The sequence below is a fragment of the Protobothrops mucrosquamatus genome, unplaced genomic scaffold (assembly GCF_001527695.2).
Source record: "Protobothrops mucrosquamatus isolate PMUCROS unplaced genomic scaffold, P.Mucros_1.0 scaffold254, whole genome shotgun sequence".
Lineage (NCBI taxonomy): Eukaryota > Metazoa > Chordata > Lepidosauria > Squamata > Viperidae > Protobothrops > Protobothrops mucrosquamatus.
This window is the reverse complement of record NW_015386602.1, coordinates 357,218-380,053: the sequence shown is the minus strand read 5'-3', so window position 1 is coordinate 380,053 and position 22,836 is coordinate 357,218. Positions and strand designations below refer to the sequence as shown.

The window sequence follows — 22,836 nt, the reverse complement described above, 5'->3', positions numbered from 1 at the left end:
AGAATATTGCTTAATTTATCTTTAAATGTTCCCCTTCCATCTTTTTAAAGATAAGTAGCAGAAAAGAGAGGAAAAATATAACAGCTTTTAAATTAATCAGCAGAAAACCTGAGTTGCATTGAATCAATGTAGCAAATGTCCTGCTCTAAGTTAAAAATAATTTTCATGAACTGCTTACAAAACAGTTTTTCGTCTTGCTTTTTGTAGGATGACAGGCTTAGGATGACATTGAAGAATGCTCAGTGACTCGGCCTGGTGAGAGACTGTGGTTTGTTATGTATGATCATTGGATTTGTGGATATCTGGAGGATTGGTATCATTAATTGGCAAATTTGGGCTGCCCTGGAAAGGGCCCCTCATCAATTGCAGGTTGTGACCTGCAGGCATAGTTAGTTATTAAGCAGAGGCAACAGAAGTAGCTGGCATGATGAGACACATTGCCACGGAGACTGGCAAACCACGGAAAAAACAACATTCATAGCCTTGCCTTAAAAAGAGGAAAGCTTGTATTTGTCAGCTTGGTATCTGTTGAGAACCTTCTGCTTGTTCAAATCATGCAGACTTTAAAAATAAAGCTCAAGCTAAGAGAGTATATTCCAAGTGCTAAGAACTGAATTTAAAATCAGTTATGTCGCTAATATTTGCATGGACACATATAATTCCATTAGAAAAAACAAGAATGAAGCATAGTCACATTCAAGAAACAGGGAAGGAATGAGACCCAAAGCAATGCTTGTTTTGCCAGCCAATATTGTTGTGATAAAGGCAGAGTTAAATGAAGTGATAAAACTGATTATCAGTTACTTGAGTAAGTGTTGGGGAGCCTAGCACAGTGATGGCGAACCTTTTAGAGACCGAGTGCCCAAACTGCAACCCAAAATCCACTTATGCATCGTCGAGTGCCGGGTGGGTGTGGCCCATTGGCTGGATGTGGCCAATTGGGTGGGCGTGGCTGCGGTAGTAACGGCAGATTGGGTGGGATTAAAAGGTTCAATCAATCAATTCCAACTTTGCGAGATCTTTTTTTTTCCCTGCGAGAAGTTGAAATTGACTGATTGATTGAATCTAAAGCAAAAAGGTTTTATAAAACCCAGCTGAAGACCTAGGACTGGGGCGACAGCGCGCGTGCCCACAGAGAGGGTTCTGAGTGCCACCTCTGGCACCCGTGCCATAGGTTCGCCACCACTGGCCTAGCATATTACTTAAATTTCATTAGTATTCTCCATACATATAAATGAAGTTACAACACTGTGTTTTGACTATAACAAGCATGAATGCTATTCAGTTAGTTTGGACAAATCGGTTATAAACCTTTCTTGGCTTTTCCTGAAACCTCACTTGGGTCAGGGAGATGAGTCTACATGTCAATTCCACGTAGCCCAGGAGTGTCAAACTGGCAGCCCACGGGCCGGATGTGTCATGCCGAAACCGTGCTCACCCCATTGCTGGCAATGGAAAAAAAGTCAACATACGTCACGACACGTCATGTGACATTGCAAGTGTGACACCCCTGATGTAGCCCAAGCATTGTGCTTCCTGCTCCTCTTCTATTTTCTGCAAAATGCGCTTCATAACAAGAGACAACTGTGCAATTCAGCTTACATTGCATTTTTATTAGGTTGCAAGAAGCTTTAATTTCCTCCTAATTGAATGGTGTGTGTGTGGGGGGGAAGCGTGTACAGAATAAATTCTGCAACTGATCTTCTGTGCTTGGGGATTGGAAAAAGAAAAGAATGGGAGCAGGGGCTTTTAATATTTATGTTGTGGAAAAGAAGTAACTACTCAAGCAATTAAAACTAGTTGCTAGCTTATTTATTTATATAACAGCCCCAGAACTGGAGCAATGAAAAAAACCACTGATATGCTTCAAAGCCACACAGTTGAGCTTTCTGATTTAAAGAAGATCTTCTGGTTTCTGACTTCTGATTGTTTACTGAATTCTATGTGTGTCCTGGCTAATAAACTCTGGTAATGAAAGTTAACCATTCTTGGACTTAACAAATATTAAGAAAAAAACTCCTAACTTGCTGATAATTAGAATTTCTAAAAATTCTCTTATATACTTAAAACAATTTTTCTCAACAGTCTTCAATATTAGACAATAGAGTTGGGATTATTTTTTTTTGCTAAGGACTGGATGTTTTCAAGGACTGCCTACAGGAGGAATGAGTTACTCTAGGAGGGTGTTTGGCATAAATGTGACTTAAAACTTATAAGCTAATTTTTATTACAAGCATCTATGGCACCTTAAATCTATAATATTTCCCTCTTTTCTATTTTTCCTTATTTAGCTACATATACAGTATACATATAGGTATAGTGCTTGTAAAAGAAGATAGTTTCCCAGAACTAAACAATCTTTCACATTTTCTCTAGACAATTTTAGGAACCTGATGTCAAATCATTTCTAAAGCATTCATTGTAGTAAATTAGTGATGTGGTTAGCTTGACTTTGGCTTAATGTGCTATATGAACCGAAGCATTATGGTTTTTAAACCATGATTTATGCCTAAGTCTAATATGTAAACACAGCTGTTTTCTAAAAACAGCTTGATTAATGTGAGTTTAAGAGGAAAGTGTATCCTCATTAAAGGTTACAGTTAAGAATTTGATAGGCAGGATGAGATATCATAATTGAATCAGAAAATGCTAGTAATAAAAAAACTCTGATCTAAACAAAGTGCTAAAATTAAAATAAAATGTTCATTAGCAATGTGTACTAATATATCACATGATTTAGCCCTTCAAAACATTAATTGATAAATTCATGATGGAATATATATAGCTTTCTAGTAAATATGTTTTGCAGCTATATTCTAAGATACACTTAGTAGATAGATAAGAGCGGGGGTCTTCAAACTTGACTCTTTTATGACCTGTGGACTTCAACTCCCAGAATTCCTCAGCCAGGCATACTGTAGTTGAAGTCCACAAGTCATAAAAGGGCCAAGTCTGAAGACCCCTGGGTAAGAGGAATCTTAGTATTTATAAGCTTGAGAATAAATTGAAGTCAACTGGCTTATAAAACAAGACATAGCTGCACAAAATACAATATGTGCTAATAAGGGAGAGCCTGATATTAATATTAAAGAACTCAGTCTACATGGAATATAAACAACTGATCACTTCACCTGGTTGCTCATCCCTGATTTTGCTTATAGTTCAGTTGTTTAGAATTTCTTAGTAACTGCCCCAGAATATTATATGCATTATACCTTGGTCTACAGCAGGGGTGTCAAACTGCTGGCCCAGGGGCCAGATGCGTCATGCGGAAGCCATGCCCACCCCATTGCCGGCAATGGCAAAACCATCCCCATACGTTGTGCGACATCACGTGATGTTGCGAGTTTGACATGTCTGGTCTACAGATACAGTTTGATTGGATTCTTGGATTTTAACCTCTGCCTTTGAACTCAGCATCTCCACTTGTTTTCCTAAAGATTCTATGTTTTACAAATACACAGGCAAGTTTTGCATTTTATTATTGTCTTTGGATCACAGATCGGAGGCAGTTTATTATCAATTAGCAACAAGTTCTGCAGTCTGAAGCAACATGGGCACTCACATAATTCTGCATCAAGTCTGGATGGTTTCTTTCAATGCCATCATCCAAAATAGTGATCACAATATTCTTTCCAGTGTAGCCTCTCCTCCAGGCACCAACAATATTCATATCTGACTGACAAAGATGTGTATTATCACTGCAATGCTAGAGAAAGGGAAGAGAACAAAATAAGGATTGCATGTAAGTGATAAGTCACAAATGCAAGATAAAAAAACATTTTCATTAGCATAACCAAATAAATTGTCAACATATTGACTTATTAAACAGGAGATCGAAAACTAATCTCCTAATTAAGAAGCAGCAAGGTAATTTTAATGAATGGCAAATGAAAAGAAAATGATTCAAACTTATTACTTCTTTTGAGAATCCTTTTTATATGGAGAAATAGTTATTAGATAACATTTTGTTATTATATATTCCTAGAAATCATCCCAAGAGTTATAAAATGTCTTTTCTGGGTTTTCCTTACCCTTCTGGGATTGCATCTGAATTTTTTAGCACTCAACATGGCAAAACTAGACCAAATGCCTGTACAAAATAGCATGGAAATACATACACACATGCACACACATATACAAACCCACTTACAAATGCTTATGTGTGGGATATATGTGAGAGTATGGATAGAGTTATGTACTGTATAATCTATGAAATGGCTACCTAGAATCTTATATTTGCAAAAAAAAAAAGGGGGAATGGAAAAAATGTTGGCATGTTTAGTGCAGCAGCAGCAGTAAGAGATAAATCTATAACCAAAACAATTTCTGTGTAAAACTACAGCTTAAATAGCTTGTTGAGCTGAAGCTGACTATAATAGTAAAAGTTCTGAAAACTACTTTAGCTTAAATGAAAATTGAACCATTTGTATTTTATTTTGTATGGTGCTCAGTTACAAAGAAATTAACAGACAACTGTGTGCTCATTATCCACATCCTATCTCTTAACCCTGTAGAGAAAGTGACTCCTTTTAATGACTATCCCATTGAGGCTCTCAGTGGTCGTGCTTTGCTTCAGCTTCCCTGGACTCAAGGAGAATAAGCAGGAAAAGGGAGAAAAAAAATCTTAGTACTAGTATCATAGCAACACATACTAGCTACAAGAGTTCTCAGAGTTCCTTCATTCTTGTTTTCCTATCCCCTTTCGTGCTTCCACTCACAGCTCTATACAGTAGAATATGCTAGTATTTTACAATGTGTAATGGTGGCCAATAGGCCATTGGACTCCATTCTTTCTTTCCTCTCTACAATATCATGCAATCAATATGTTCAGTTATTTAATGCTTTTGCAAAATGATTATTGAAATCTGAATAACGTATACGTAACTGTATTGTATTACCGGTAATTGTTTTTTTGCCAAATTAAAAATGAGCTAACTAAATGAACTGTTTCTCTGCCTTCTCTTTCCATGAAATCTCCCAGTTCCTAAAAAAATATTATTAGAGAGGGTAAGGTATGATTTTAGAGAGAAAATATTTTAAAAGTATACATAGTTATCATATATTTTGTGAGACCAACAATTAAGACCATAGTTGTTAAGGTTCTTAAAGCCAGATTAGGTGAGACCATTGCTAAATCCATAGTTCCTGAAGGTATTAAACCACACTGTACTGAACATCTTCCTTCCTTCCTTCCTTCCCTCCCTCCTTCCTTCCTTCCTTCCTTCCTTCCTTCCTTCCTTCCTTCCTTCCTTCCTTCCTTCCTTCCTTCCTTCCTTCCCTCCCTCCCTTGAAAACAAATAGATGCAAAACTATTGAAGATGTAGTCCAATAGTTACAGAAATCTTTTCTAATAGGTATACCATGGATGTAAGCATTAAAATAAATGGATCTCTCTCTCTCTCTCTCTCTCTCTCTCTCTCTCTCTCTCTCTCTCTCTCTCTCTCTCTCTCTCTCTCTCTCTCTCATAAAGTTAAAACAATCCTTCTATATGTTCTCTTGCACCTTCATTTTTCATAGAAATTGATTTCCAAATTGATTCTAAAGAAAGAAAACCACACTCAATTTCTAATCCATGAATAGGTCTCCCATACTTTATCTTAAAGTGAAATAGGCAAAAACCTCCTTTGGTTTTTCATCCCCAAATTGGCCTTGGCTTCCAAGTTTTATTTACACTGAAAAAAAACCCTGCCTATCAGAGCTCACTAAGAAAAATGACACACTTCTGCTCTTTGCCTCAGACCAGCCCTGTGCTTTGATTTGTGGAGAAAGGTGTGAGATTATAAACTCTGTTTCCTTGAAAGGATTTGGAAACCTGCCAGAAGACAATTTCTTTTTTCTTTTGTGATGTCAGCAGGCTGTCCTTGCCTGAACCGTTTTTTTCTTCAGCAATATCTTTACTGCCACTAGTAAGCTTTCCTTAACATGCTTGCAAACAGGCAAAATACATCCAGGCTAAGTCAAATATCCATGAATCTGTTTAATATTTTTTTAAGCTTACTTTGACACAGGAAACAAGCTAATAATAATGGTCAATAATACTATCTTAGAAAATATGAGCTGGTTGACTAGCTTCACATATCTCAGTGAGCAAGGGCATACTCATATATGGAGTTTGGACCATGAAGCAAACTGGAAATTAGTGCAGCTCACGGAATAGCAGTGCAACACTGACCACTGTGGGGAACCCAAGAATTGCCAGCACAGCTACTTTTTGTTCCTCCACCTCCTCCTCCTCCTCCTCCTCCTCCTCCTCCTCCTCCTCCTCCCTCCCTCCCTCCCTCCCTCCCTTCCTTTTTTCCTTCTCCTCTGCAGGATGAAGGCTTCTTCTGCATGTTTCCAACCAATACGGTCCTGCAATGCTTGCAGATGTCGTCAATCCATCTCGTTTTACGTTTTTTATCAAGTGGGATCCGTTCGATTACTGCCTGGATCCATCTGCCATCTGTTCTTCTTGCTATGTGACCAGTCCATTTCCATTTCAATTCTTTTACTCTCATGATGATATCATATACTTTTGTTTGTTCTCTAATCCATGTGCAGGTCTTTCTATTTTGTCTTGTGATGCTGAACATGTATCTTTCCATGGCTCTTTATGCCAATCGTAGCTTTTGTATCAATTGTGAGGAGTGTTTGTTAAATTCTGAGGCATTAGTGATTTTGGCAACTTTAGGTTGGGGGTGCAATTTCTTTACACCTTTTTTCGTTAACACTAGAGTTGGTGTCAAATTATCCAGATCAGCTTTGAGATGAAAGTAATAAAAGCTGTTTTAGGTTAACCAGTGTTTGCATGATGGTTAATTTTCCATGATCTGTTAATTTCTTGAGAGTTATGAAAAAGCAGTTCTCTCCAAGGTTTCTTCTGGTTAGGTGTTCTTTAATTGAGACTTGCTTATTCAAGCTTCAGGGTTGCCTTTTCAATAGGGGAAGTACTCTGCAGTTGATCTGTAGTTACACATCTTGGTTCTGTGCCAGCTTACAGAACTAGGAAGCCAAGCTTGACAAACATGTCAGGAAATATTCATTTTGGACAATTTTGGCATAGAACAAGATGCTTCTTTATTTTAAGTAATATAAGCAAGATAATTAAAATGAGGGTTTTTAATGCAATTCTGCAGCTGCCCTGAAGAGCAGGAAATCAGTCTATATTGCTTTGAGATCCACCTGGCATGAACAAAAATTGGGTCAAAAAGAAAGTGGCTGATTTGGGTGAAGTCTGTCTACACTTGTTCTTTGTTGCTAACAATAAGAAATTTATCTGTTTGAAGTATATATGAGGATGTAAGACTCATCTTAAGAGATATAGTAAGATTCTGAGTACTGGTTGATGAAATTGTTCTGGCTTTTCTAGGTGCATCCTGGCTGGCGTTCATGATGCCTTATAGAGACTGAGACAGAGGATAGATGTAAAGCTCTAAGTGGCACATCAGTTTTTAAATTGATGGAATAATTCTGTCAATAATTCTATCAATTCTATCAGTGTTTCAACCTGAAATAGAGCTGCTGAGAAAGTTTGATATCAATCTGGTTTTCCATAGCTATTTGGATGCCCAAACAGATATGAAACTTTTGTGTAGGGAGGAAGAAGTAACTCACAATCAAATAGTGGGAATCCAGGTCCAATTTCAGCAGAGTTGAGGAGGTCAAAACAATGACTTAAAGCAGTCAAATTCCAATGTCACGTGACATGTCATGATGTATCATGACTTTTTTTCCATTGCCAGCAATGGGGTGGATGCGGTTTCCGCATGACGCATCCAGCCCGTGGGCCGACAGTTTGACACCCCTGACAGAGAATTGCCTCTGCTTACTGCAATTACTGTGTTGGTCTCCAAAGGAAGAATTCGTTCATTGATCTTCAGTTGTTGGATCTGAATTTGATTACCTGAATTTGATTCTGTCAGTCTTCTATCTGTCTGTCATCATTTGGCTTATTTAAGATGTTTTTGTACTTCTTAAAAAAATATTCTACAAGAAATTAAATCTTTCTACACTTCCAGCCATCAGAATGATATCATCGGCACTTCTCAGTAATTTTAATTCCAATCTGATCCCTAATCCAGCATTTCTCTGGATATTTTCTGCATATGTTAAATGAAGATAACTTGGTATACTTCTTTCTTCATTTTGAACAATTTACTTGCTCCATATTTTGTTCCAACATTTTGGTCATCATTAACAGACATATCAGGTATCTTGATGTTCTGTCCCAGCCTACGTGAATACTGCTCAACTGCTTACTCACGAGGAAAAACCCTTTTGTACTGAACAAGGAAGGACTTGATAAGATAAACCCCTTTTCTTTTGGCACAGCTTTTATGGAACAAAACTCCAACCAGTCCTTTTGCTGTTGAAATGAACAAGATCAGTCTGAGTTCTCAGCTGGAATGCTCAAGGTTTAAGTCACTCAAACAGACATAAAGCTGACAAACATGGTTAAATATCCAAGAATCCTGAGGCAAGACAGAAGCACAAAGACGTAGCATGAACGGTTGTATTTAGCAACCAGCCCCTCCCACACCTCTCCTCTTTATAGTCCAGCCAGGGCGTGGTTTCTTAGTGTCTTTTGCTTTCCTGGAGAGCTGCCCCACCACCCTCCGCTGTCCTGCACGCCTTTCCTCCCTGCACATCCGTGCATCTGGAACAGGCCCCAGCTGCTCCTCATCTTCACTCAGTTCAGGCCCCCAATCCAGCTGTCTCTCTGCCTGAGCATGAGTAGATGGGCCAGGTGTCACATCTAGCTCTGAGTCTTCATGCTCCTCAGAGTCTTCCATAGACTCTGATGTGACTCCAGGCAACCCTTCCCCCATATCCGATTCATCTGACTCGGCTGCTGGATCTGCTGGCAGGCAAGGACTCACAACACTTGGTATCCACTTGTTTTGCACAAAGTCAAAAGACTTTGTATTGTTAATAAAGCAAAAAATCAATCAAAAAACAGATATGCCAAAACTGCTGAAATTCATTTGCCTTTACCATTACCCAGTGGACATTAGCAATATGTGTCTGGGCTTCTGCCTTTTCTGAATTCAGCTTGTATATTTGACACTTTTCATTCCTTGTACTATTGAACACCTCTATCTATCCTTTTTTATTTTAAGAAATGGACATTCAGAAGATTTAGTCTCCGTTTAAAACAGTCAGCTGAATAAAATTTCTTAGCAGTTTTCTTTTCAACAGTTTTGCGTGGGCATAAAGTTCACCTGTGAAAAGATAATATTTTTATTGTCTGACACCCAAAATTCACTTCTTTCAGGAGGATGCCAATGGAGCAGCCTGGAAGAATGGTGAAACAATCAACTTCACACCACTGAATATACTGAATAAGAAAATGTGTTGCAATTTGTAATAGAAGTCCAAACTAGCATATATCATTAATTAATAACATATGTACTTATATTAATAATTAAACTGCTTATTGTTTTGTCTAGGGAAAAAATACTGAAATGTTTTCCTTATGCATAGCATTTTATCCCTACCTCTTGTCTTAGAAATGCTCTGCTTTTTATGAAAGGACAGCAAATATGCAGACCAATGTTATTTTTCCTGCTCTACAACAGGAAAAAACATGGGAAAATTATGCACACATATACATACTCTCTTACAGTACCTTTAAATAGTATTTTTATATAATTTTCACATCTCCTTTATTGGTTTCACATCTTAATATTGCTCTGTCATATTTGGATTTTTTTTAAAAAGATCCTTTTTAGGTATCTACATTCTTTTCAAGAACATTTAAGCCTATAAACAATTAAATGAAATAATACATACATAATGCTGAACAGAAAAGGGTCATTGGTATAACAGAAAGAGGAAACAATGAAATTGATGGGAATAAAGCAATGTTGCAAATATTTAAAAAGCACTTTCTATTTATTGGGACTTTTAGAACCATATAAGCAAGAAAATGGTGTGAATGTACAACTTTCCATTTGGCTGCAGTCATAATGAGTACATAATGTTTAAATGACAAAACTAAGATGTTTACTGAGAAAACATACTTATCAAGAACTAAACAGAACAAACCCAACAAATAACTCTATGTGGTGGACTTATTTTTTGGAATATGGACTATGAAAATTAAATTCAGCAACTATTTGTCTCAAAAAAAAAAAAAAGCTCCCCACTCAGGTTTCATGACAAACAGCTTTTGAAGCAGGTTTATGATAAGCCTCTTCTGTGAACACAAGCAGCTTTTTCAATTTTAGCCCACAGTTTTCATTATAGAACTATATATAGTACCAAAAGAATCACTGGTAATCCATACTGTATGCTGATCCTATGATAAGATATAAATCTATCGTCCCAGTCAGTTTTTTTCTCCTTACAAAATTTGTTTTGCTTAAATCATTTGTCCAATGTCAAGAACCCTGCAAATACAGCTTCTGAAAATTGCTACAATAATTTACTTTACATCAGGGGTGTCAAACTCAATTTCATTAAGGGCCGCATCAGCATTATGGTTGCCCTCAAAGGGGCAGTTGTTGTCCCCTTCTCTCTCTCAGGCTTGCCCCTCCAACATCTCTCTTCTCCTCTATCACCTTCTCTCCCCCCTCACTACTCCTCCTTCCCGCCAAAATCCCTCCTTTTATATCCTCTCCTCCCCCATGCATTTACTCACTGCCTGGCTGGCCTTTTCAGGCAGCGGTCATCAGCTGGAGCTGTGTGCGCTGATTATGGGGTCCCCAGCAGCCTCGCAGCCCGAAGACTATGTGTGGCTGCCGGCCATTCCTGAGGCCACCAGAAGCCCCGATCAGTTGGAGCCATGTGCGTCAATCCCAGGGCCTCAGCAGAGCCCCATCAACACCACAACTCCAGCTGACTCTCCCCCAAGCCCCTTTGATGCTGCTGCGCTTCAGCTCATCCCCTCCACTACATAGTAAATCACCTCCTCCTCCTAGTCTGCTTGTGGGCCAGATCTAAACACATCATGGGCCCGATCTGGCACACGGGCCTTGAGTTTGACCTGTCTGCCTTACATGAATGTAGAATACAATCATTCATATTAAAAGACATCATCATTGTTACTAGCGAAGCCTGTGTGTGAAAAGGCTCGTTTTAGTACAAAATATATGTGTTTTGTGTGCAAATGAGAAAACACCTGGTATATGGCTAAGAACAATGTAACTCTGAAATATTGGAGATCCATTGTTAATCTGTACAGACAAAAAAATGAGGAACTTTTTTTAATTGAAGGATCAAATTCCAGATCTGAAAAGAGGCAATTCCAGGGGCGGACATGGCAAAATCTAAAGTTAGTTAGTGCTACTAAGTCAAATCTGAGCCACAGGTGATTGAATGGATAAATGCTTATAGTTTCAATTTATCCCTGATCATACTCCACCGCTTATCACATTCCAATGATATCCTTGATTCTTTAGCTATTTTTTTTTCTTTTAGTATTCTACTCCTCTTAATCTCATTATGTAGAGCTACATTTTACTTGTTCCACTTGCATCACATGCCCAAATAGAGAGCAACTGTCTTTTATTTTGTTGCTGATTGTTTGGTTCTTCATTGTAATCCATGCTTCTGTTAGTAACTATCTCAAATTCTATAATTTGAAATTGTCTGCTTTCTTTCCTAATGTTCATCTTACACAGCTGAATACAGCTGGATATTACTACTGGAAAGACTGTAACTTTGTGTTGTCATGAAAATATCATTATTCTTCATAAACCTGTCTAAATTTGCTATAGTCCTCCATTTTGAGAATAATTTTTTCTTTATCTTTCCAGTGCATGGTCTAGTTGAACATAACAAAGCTACCTTCCCTTCTTCAATCATCAATGGTAAACTCAGTGGCTGACTTCACTTTTGCCTTCTTAATATTTAATACTTCCTAATATTTAATATTAACAGAGATATTTTACTTTATATTTTAGTTTTTATTTAACTCTTCTAAGTCTTCCTTATTTTTATTAATGAAGTAATATTGCCTGTATATCTCAAATTATTAATGTTCCACTCTCCAAGTTTGATTCTATATATCAGATGTTCCAATTATGCCATTCTTAAATTGCTTTTTTATATAGATTAAGGAAAAGAAAACAATAAAAAAATTAATGCTCTTTTTTATTCTGAACCATTCTGTTTATCCAAATTTAATTCTTATGATAGCTTCTAGTTTATTTTAAAGATTCATCAGAAAAATAACCAGGTATTCTGACATATTCACTTGTCTTAATATATTCCACTTTCTGGCATGAACTACTGTACATAATCAAAAGCCTTGCTGTAGTTGATAAAATACAGACTAATCTCCCTCTTGCATTCACTTGCTCTCTGCATTATCCATCTTATGCTCACTATATTTCATATCCCCGAAGCTTGGATTTTCTGAAAAAAAATCTGTTCATTTGGTATTTTTCTCTCTTATGACTATTTTCTTCTTTATTACATCTTAAGTCAAACATTAATTCAGTATAAAATTAGAAGTAAGGGAATATCAAAACCCATATTTTCCATTATTTAGTCTCTTTTGTCGATATTTAAAAATACAGAGATATTATCACTTTGTCTTTTCCCTGTACCTTTCAACAGTTCAATGGGTATATCATCTCTGTCTGGTGCTTTCCTATTTGAAGATGGTCTGTTGCCTCTCATACTTTAGTATCCATTATTTAGTTTCTGAGTGTATTCTCTTTCTATAAATGTTTCTATAAACCCACTTGTAAAGACTTTCTGGTTTTTTCCATCTTCTTTTAATCCTATTTGCCTCTTAGATTTTTCCCCGCATAATTACTCTTGAGTAATCCACCTTGCCTATATATGCTTCTGTTATTTTTTTCCAGTCATTTTCTTCTATTTGTTGACTTTCCTTATTGAGGTATCTTTCTCTGACCTTTCTTATCTGTGGTTGGAATCTGCATTCATTTCTCATAAATCTTACTTGTTGACCAAAGCTTTCATCCTCTGTCCTTTTCTTGCACATCAACTCAGGCAACATTAGTAACCACCCTTTGAGATAGGCCAGGTCAAGAAACAGACAATGCAGAAACTCCAGGAATGCTTCTTCCTTATGGTAGGGTTTAGCAGCAGAATGTTGAAAGTCTGTTCAATTTCTCTCGTCTCATTTCTTACCAATCAATCTTCCCCATCTCTAAATTCCTTTACAATAACCAGACTTCGTAGCATCTTTATTTTGGTCACATGATTAGCTCCAGATCTATTCTGGAAGTTTGATGATCTGGCACCCAAATTTGTCTAAATGTTTATCCATGCCAAGAGAGTTTGACGTAGAAGTTGTTCTTATGCTGGTTTTGACTTTAGAGTATCATCTTTCAGCTGGTGGACTTTTGTGCTGTGATGGTAAAAGCACTGGCCTAGAAACTAGAAGATGAAAATTCTAGCCCACATTCTGCAATGGGATCTCACTGGATGAATTTGGGCCAATCACTCTTTTTCACCCATGTCATAGGATGGTAGTATGGAAAAATAGAAGAAGGAAACACTATCTATGCCACTGGAGAAGTAGATGGTCAACAATAGAGCATTAAGAACATTTATATCCTGTTAAGATGACAGTTATTTTCAATTAGTAGTAAATATCTCATTTACAGTGACATTACATATAACATATATTTCAAAATGAATGGTCATTTATTGATTTATTTGATTGATAGGGCTGCCCATCTTAAACAAATAACTCTAGGCAGATAATAATATTACAAGTAAATAAAAATACTACATATCAAACAAATAAAATACAGAGCAGCCAGGAAAAGAAATCGCAGCCATTAACTCAGCCAGGAAACAGGCTCATTCCTACACCTGGGGCTCAAACACAAAACTAGGTATTTAAGGCCTTATGAAAGGCCAGCAAAGTTGGGGCCAATCTAATCTCTTCAGAGAAGGGAAGACTCTCCTTCTGGACCCCATCAGATATGCTTCTTAGCCAACAGTATTAGCCAAGAATATAGACTGTAACTCACAGAAAATTGTACCTTGAAATGTAACATAAACTGTCACATTTCTATAATAGCAACATCAATCTCTTTTCTACAATCTCATTGCATACTAAAGAAAATGGTAAAGAATTTTTTTGTTGCTGGTTTTAGAAATTTAAGATATTACATATGTATGGTTCTTATTTGTTAGAGACATACACGAACCCAGAGGGTACTGATCTCTGACATAAGAAATATAAAGATGCAAAAACTCCCTGCAAATTCTGACACTTTGCCCACCATTGCAGAAAAACAAGTTATTTTATAAAGTATAAATAATTTTGCTGTAACAAAATCAATAGTAGTAAGTGAACAAAATATATTTAGATATTTTGATGCAACACTGGGAGAAAGAAATGTTTGGGAAGGTGATATTATCCTTGAGAATCAAAAACAATCACATAGCTGCTAGATTTCATATCTTAGTATCAATGAAAATTATTTATTTTCCAGTTGTGGGATATTACCAAATGCAACTCCATATGAAAAGACATGATTTGTCTTTACAGTTATTTATAGATCATCAGTAAATAAATATGCAAGCAATATTGCCAATTAACAAAAAAGACTGGCATGTCTGTCTTCTAATGTTTTACGTTAGGTATGCTTTTGAATAATAAAACAAAGCTTCATACAAAAAAAAGATGTTGAGATTCTAGAAAGAGTACAGAGAAGAGCAACAAAGATGATTAGGGGATTGCAGGCTAAAACATATAAAGAACGGTTGCTGGAATTGAGTATGCATAGTTTAATGAAGAGAAGGACGAGGGGGGACATGATAGCAGTGTTCCAATATCTCAGGGGCTGCCACAAAGAAGAGGGAGTCAAGCTATTCTCCAAAGCACCTGAAGGCAGGACAAGAAGCAATGGATGGAAACTAATCAAAGAGAGAAACAATCTAGAACTAAGGAAAAAATTCCTGACAATTAGAACAATTAATCAGTGGAACAACCTGCCTCCAGAAGCTGTGAATGCTCCAACACTGGAAGTGTTTAAGAAGAGACTGGACAGCCATTTGTCTGAAATGGTATAGGGTTTCCTGCCTGAGCAAGAGGTTGGACTAGAAGACCCCCAAGGTCCCTTCCAACTCTGTTATTGTATTGTATTGTATACTTTGGTATAAAAAATTAAGAATTTTACTTTAAAATAATTTAAGAAATATATACAATTGAAATGTACAATATACTAATAAGATTTAGAAAGTAGGTAACCCTCAACTGACTTGGACCAAATGATACAAGGCATCAAATCAGAGATACCATTTAGGAAATTAAAGTTTCTTGTCACCAATTAACTAGTACCTAAACTCAAAATTGACTCCTTTTGTTGTTCTTTACTTTCTAACAATATTAAATAAAAGCTGAAGCAAAATAGATGCTTCAAAAAAGTTGTAATCTCCCCATTCTCAGATAATTCTTTTAAACGCAGTAAAAGGGACACATAGGTTAAATTTTTTTTATGAATTAGATAATGCCTGTAATCTATAATTGCTTCATCAAAGAGATCAAGCTCAATGTCTAGTAAAGGACATAATACTTTTCCCTTAAAATATCATGATTAGAAATTCCTTGTGATCAGAAAATTTGTTTTCACTCCTCTCATTACCAAAAAAAGAAAAAAGAAAACTGAAAGAAATTATTGATGGGTTCCACTATTATTTGACTTCATATATGATCCAGTTTACAGTAGAACTTTTATCATTTTGTGTGAATCAGATCACTATGATTGTTCAAATAACCACGGTACAATAAACTATGGCTCAGTATTTGAATCTACTCTGTCTACTTTTATGCCCTTCTTAAAAGCACTATATGCATTTGAGTAATTTTATAGGAGTCATGTTTCACCTCATGAAACATAGAATTTGTACAAATTGGGCCACTGAACTTGGGATTCAGTCAATTTTACTACAGTTCCTTGCTGATAGCTTGTATTTGCTCAAAATTGACTCTGATAATAATACTGCTTCTTGAATATTAGGGTTTAATATTAAATTCTGAATAATAGTAATAATTAATGATGCTGGGTAACAAACACCCTGATTCTTTAATATTTAATATTATGCTTTCTTCAAAGAAACCTATAAATCATATGTAACCACAATCATGTCCTTTACCCTTTGCTAGTTGGCTACTTGGATAATTAGCTATATTTACTCTGCACTGTCCATAACCAACTGCAGTGACATCAAAATGCCAATGTGTGTGAATTATATTATCATGCAAATATTGTTCTTGTGCTTATATCCTGATGTCTGATTCATTTAGTGAGTTGTAGCATTGCTGATGATGTTGTGATTTACATATCATCACCACACATATTTATTTGCTTTTCACCCATTTCATTTCATCCTGAAAAAAGAAAAATGGTGTATGGCTAATAAGGTAGCTTTTACTTATAGCTTTTACTTATAGCTAATTTCAGTCAATTATTTCTATACATATAACTACGGTAATTAGTCTATTTTGTGACATATTTAAACTTAGTCCAGCAATTAATTATTTTTCATTATATATTAATAGCAACTAAATGGTATGTAGTAGTAGTATATAAAACTTCATTACTTCCTATTGGAAATTTTGATGTAGTATGACTTGCTGAACATAATTACAAATACAAGCAGACAAATTTCGCTTTTAAGAACTTTCAACCAAACTCACTTAATAAGTTTGTAAAGTCAATATATTTATACATCCCAATAAAGTGTATAATTTGGCCAATAATGGCCTGATTTACACTCTACCCTTCCACTGGCAATTAGACTTTCTTCAGATCTTCCCTTGATTTTATTACCTGCCCTAATCATGGTTTCATTTTGAAATTGCTGAATAATTGAAATGTTATTATTTTTATATTGCATCATTTCAGTGTATTTTATTAATTAATTAATTGTTAGTATGTATGTATGTATGTATGTATGTATGTATGTATGTATGTATGTATGTATGTATGTATTCAAATTCTATAGCTGTCCATTTCAATCAATGACTGAGTGGCTTACAATCAAAAATGTTTTTACTGTTTTTATTGTACAGGTAGTCCTCAACTTAAGACCACAATTGAGCCCAAAATTTCCATTGCTAAGCAAGACAATTCTTAAGTAAGTTTTGCCCCATTTTACAACCTGCAGTTGTTAAGTTAGTAACATGATTATTAAGTGAATCTTAACAATTCCCCATTGATGCTGCTTGTCAGAAAGATGCAAAAGGTGATCGCATGACCCTAGGACACTGCAACAGACACATGCCAGTTCCAAGTGTCTGAATTCTGATCGTGTGATCATGGGGATGCTGCAATGGTTGAAAGTGTGAAAAACGCTTTTTTCAGTGCTCTTATAATTTTGAATGGTCACTAAATGTATGGTTGTAAGTCGGGGACTACCCGAACAATAAAAGCAATACAATATTTTAGAACAATAATAAACATCCAAAAATAAATATATACTGCAGCCAAGATACGTGGTCAGTTGACAATAAAGCCAGGAAACAGAGCCCTTGACACATTCACTGCCCCAGACTTGGGAACACACTTAGGTTTCTAAAGCCTTATGAAAGGCCAACTGGAATAGAATAGAGCTGGAAGGGATCTTGGAGGTCTTCTAGTCCAGCCCCCTGCTTAAGCAGGAGAACCTATACCATCTCCCAACTGGGTTGGGACCATTCTAATTTCCAATGGAAGATATTCCAGAGAGGCAGGGTCTATTGTACTGCCATCTAGTCCCTGCCAGCTGACACTCTTTGGCTGACACGATCTGCAGCATGACCAATTGGGTAGATTGAATTTGATGGGTAGAGTTGGGAAAAAGATAGTATCTCAGCTAACTCGGTCCCAAGCTATGTAAGGCTTTAAAGGTGACAACTAGCACCTTGAATTGCATCCAGAAACATACCGGTAACCAATGTAGCTTACGCAGTAGTGGTGTTATTGTGCTGTATATTTGGTACCATTTACTACCCTTGCAGCTATGTTCTACACTGGTTTGAAGTTTCAGAATGCTCCTCAGGGGCAGCCCCAGGTAGAGCATGTTGCAGTAGTTTTACTGTATTTTGTTGTATCATTCTAAGATACTGCAATATTGTCAAGTGAAAAGCAGTATAAAAAGCTGATTAATAAAATTAATCATTGCTTACAAATCAGCAGAGCTAAATTGGTATATCATATTAAAACAAAACAAAGCTAGCATATGATACTCTAATATGATATTTGAACAACCGGTGACTATATGCAGATATCTTTTCTGCTGATCCTATACTGTGATTTATGGAGATTAGGCATAAACTCTATCATTTAATGTACTCTTTTCTCTTTCCATTAATCTAGGCATATGAGAGATGAAGAAATAATTCCTAATTAGTCTGTTAGAGCCAGGATTAGTTTTAGCATGTTAGTATAAGCTTTTGCTTTGGGGATATTTTGTTAGTTGTGCAGAGGAAATGGAAAGATTAAATGAAGGGACTGAAAAAGTAAAAGGGAGAATGAGAAAACAAAAGTGGGAGAATGCAGGCAGCAGATGGGTTGCAAAGTACATGGTGAAAATGGAGATTATGAAAGATTGGGAAGAGGATGAGAATGAGGACAAGGACATAAGGCTGTATAGCTCCATGGAATCAATCTGGGATTTAATACAGTTTCACTGAGAGGTCTCTGAAAAGAGCATTGTGTTCTTAAAATGCCAGAGAAATACAGAGGTGAGAGAGGAGGAATTGCATTGCTGCCACAAGACGTATGCCTGGAGATCCGATGCAGCTCTTTGTTTACAGGTAGTCCCCGAGGTACGAACCTAATGGAGCCTGCCATTAGGCTCATAAGTCAAAAAACTCATCAAATGAATCAAACTTAATTTTACAATTTTAAAAAATAAAATTCCTTAATTAAATCAAATGGGTTGTTAAATGAACGAAGATCTGACTTACTATTTCCTCCGATAGCTGCCATATTAACTGAACTGGGAGGGTTTCCTGCCAGCCGCCGATCAGCTGTTTCCGGTGAGCTTGTCTCAGGAACTAAATTGCCTCCAAGCAGGGCTTGCAAGTCACCACAGTTATTTTTTTAAAAAACAACAACAACAACTGCTGCAAGCCAGCTCAAGCGTCTTCAGCTGCCCAGAGAGTAGGGGGGGGGCATTGCTTTAATAAAAAACACTAGTTTAAGAGCCAGCCAGGCACCCACAGGGAAATGGGGAGGGATTTGCAGAACTCTCAGCTTGCAATAGTAACAGAGATGGAAGAGACCTTGAGGTTCGCTAGTCTAACCCATGCTCTCAGAAGAGCGTATTTCTGATAAATGCCTATCCAGTCTCTTCTTAAAAGCTTCCAGTGATGGGACACCCACAACTTCTGGAGGCATTTTAAATTTAAAAGCTACAAACTACAGTAATATATGCTAATTTCCAAAATAAAAGCTCAATAGTTTGCAACCACAATAGTTTGCAAAGTACAATACTTAAAAAACAGAGCTGTTCCCAAACTGCTTGCAAACTTTTGGAACTCTCTTCTTTTGTAGTACTGTACTTTGCAAACTATTGTGTTTGGAAACTATTTTTTTTTTAAAAAAACTTACAGAAGTAATTGTAGCATTCGAGCCCAGGCAGTAGCGGATTGCAGCAAAAGCAAAAACTGGTCCTGGCTCTGCTCTTGTTTGGCCAAGTGATCAGGGACAAAAAAACAAAAACAAAACCCTTCCGGTTTCTCATAGCTCTGAATGGCCCAAGCAAGTCACAGAGATAAAAATGGCCGCTGCTGCAGTAGAGACTGAAATCAAGCCACATGGCTACAAAAGGTCTCTTTTTGCTGGCAATTTTGAATTTCTAATGCAATTTCTGAATTAATTCGTTTTTGTGAAAACTCGCTAAATAAACACTCGTACCTGGGGGATTACCTGTACTGAGCAGTGCAGGGATATGAAGCAATTTAAAATAAGCAAACGCAAAAAAAAAGTAGTAGAAACAACCAGTGGTGGGATTCAGATATGTGAACAACTGGTTGTCTGTGTGGATGCCGCTTCCGGAAGTCCATTCTGGGCCTGGGCAACAAAACAATAGCTACTGGTTCTGCCGAAGTGGTGTGAACTGGCTAAATCCCACCACTGGAAACAACTGATGATAAGAACTCATGTCTAAAGATCAGGAAAAAGTATAGTCTTCTCCAGGAAGATTGCATCTGTGCTTTCCTATTAAATATCACTGTTTAGCAGGGCCAAGATCTTTTAAGGGAAAAATGGATAGGATAAAATATCTGTAGCACAACAAATAAATTTGCTTATATTCATTCTGGGTTGGATAGCAGCCAGAGTAAGAGAAGTGGCTTTTTATGTTCTAATCTGGAATATTTTGACTTTGTGAAAACTGAAGAAGTAGACAGACTGAATTATTCCATCTACAAGATCAAGTCATGTGCTTCCTGGCTTCTTTGGATGGCTTGGTGAGCTTTCAGCAACCACAACTGAAAGTTCTGGAAAGCTGTTTTAAAGTGCCATCTGCTTTAGATAAGTCTTTTCTACAAAGTTTATATATATAAAGTTTACCTTGTTCCCAACTTCCCTTTCTGGCCAGTGTAGCTGAGATTATAATGGTAAATTATCTATATCAGAAATAAAGTTTCTGGATCTTTTTCATCTTTTCCTGGTTATGGGATAAAAATGGCATTGCTAATTCTGGTCAATGACTTTCCTCAGGACCCAGATAAAATGAGTGTATCCCTCAAGGACCTATTGGAAATGTCCAATCTACGGACCATGGCATATCTCTGGAACCATCTGAAGGGCTTCCAAGATGGGGACGTTGTCTTATAGTGATTTTATTTTTATTGTAGTAGGTGGTTCTAATCAGTGGTCATGGGCTTTAAACACTCAAGCTCCTAGGAAATCCAGTGTGGAATGCCTCAGAGGCTCCATACTATATAATATGATAGCACTAGAGGCTAGGATCGTATGCTGATAACATCTGGTTATCTATTGTCCCCCTCAGGAAAATATATAGAGATTGTACTACTTTAACTATGCGCATGCAACTTTTATTTTTGTTTTTGTATTTTAGCTTGACATAGTTGTACTTTAACCAGATTTTGTTAGAACTAAGGCAGGTTATAAATATTAAGGAAGGAAGGAAATACTAGGATTGCAAAATGCCATGTATATTTGAATGCAGGATCTACATAAGCTTGCATTCAAAACCCTCTTAAGAATCCTTTCATTTGAATGAGGAACTTATTTCGTGTTTGATCCTAAAAATATTCAAATGAATAAGATTCCTTTAAAAAAAAGTAAAAGTATGATATAGCTATATGAACCAATCATATTTATTACAGTTATCAAAACAAGAAGCAAGGAAATGATTAACCTCCTTAGTTTAATAAAAGATAAAACTCTAATAATGATAATTTTTAAGATTTTTAAGCATTTCAGGTCATTGGGTGGCAGAAAAAAAATGTAAAAAGTAGGACAAAGGATCTAATTACAAAGAGAAAAGAATTTGAAAGTGTGAAATTTCAAAATCAGAATTCAGCAGTAAATGTAGAGCTGTTCTGGGGTTAAAGGTAATAATTGCCAAGTTATTCATTAATCTAGATCCTAAAAGATACACTGTTGTATTTTTCTACTTATTTTTATGCACAATTACCTTTTGTTATGGAATAACCAGGGCTTTTTTTCAGCCGGAACGCGGCGGAACCGCGTTCCGGCACCTTTTTCCGGGCCGGCCGCACCGGAAATAGCCCCTCCCAAATTTTACTTGCATTCCTGTTCTCTAAAGGGGCGGTCCTAGGGTTTGATGAGGGCGTGGCCAGGTTTGAGTTCCGCCACCTTTTCTCCGAGAAAAAAAGCCCTGGGAATAACTATTAATTCTATCAAGGATACTTAATTCTTGTTCATTCAAAGATACAAGAAAAACCACTGCTTTTTATTTGTTGTTTGGCTTCAGTTCTTTCTGACAGTTTAATGAGAGAGATATATTTTAGAATAAATAAGAATATATTAAAGAATGTTAATAAAGGAATTCAATTATATTTGCATTTCTATATAGCAATACTGAGATTTGTGAAGCCCTTTGCTGAAATATTACACTGAATTTAAAATACATCATATCAGCCATTCATCAGGCACTAAAGATGATGGAATTTAAAAATATCAAGACATAAGGACAAAAAGAACGCAAGAAAATTTGAAGGTAGAGAAATTAGAAAGGAATTCTTATAGAACAATAAGAGCCATAACTGAACCAGTTATAATGTAAAGAATATTCTGAAACAACATGCAGAGAAGTGATTTGACTTTATCCTAGTTTTCCACGGAAGGTCACAGCCGGAGAACCATATAAAGGCACATCATACCTTCATGAAGACATGCATGTACAATGAAACTTTGAGTTGTCAACGTTGCCTATTATCCATCACTAGATATCAAAGCATCCCTCAAATGACATATTTTATCTTTCGAAAACTGTACTACCCAAATTAGAACATGCTATAACTTCAAACCCGGATTAGGTTCCACACTTAAAAATATAACTTCTCTCTTATTAGCACTGAGCTTTTTTGCTTCCTTTCTTCCAATCCCTTTTTGCATTCAAGCAATATTCCAAGTTTGGGATTTGGGGCCAGTTACTAAAAACAACATAAACTGCAAGAACTAATCAAACAGTACTGGACCAAATAAAGTCCAGATTTAGATTTGGTCATTTGAGAAACTTTCTTAATTCATCTGCAAAGCTATAATCAGATGGTGATACTTATATTCAAAAGAATGGTATTGAATTTAAGATAATATCTGCAAAATGAAAGAAGGGACCAAAAAAAATCCTATATAATTCCCAGCTTCCTCATCCTGTCAACCTAGGGTTGTCAACTATATCTAAAACCAGTTTGGAAACTCCTGACCCCTGCTTAATAAA

The 22,836-nt window shown here is 36.5% G+C and overlaps 1 protein-coding gene across 1 annotated transcript in view; it reads right to left on the bottom strand.

Moving 5' to 3' along the window:
• PCSK5 (proprotein convertase subtilisin/kexin type 5) overlaps positions 1-22,836 on the bottom strand; it is a 140,264-nt gene that overhangs the window by 83,163 nt on the left and 34,265 nt on the right. The window contains exon 4 of the mRNA XM_015814469.1: positions 3,566-3,709. Coding sequence (XP_015669955.1) covers positions 3,566-3,709 — 144 coding nt within the window. The remainder of the gene's footprint in view (positions 1-3,565; positions 3,710-22,836) is intronic.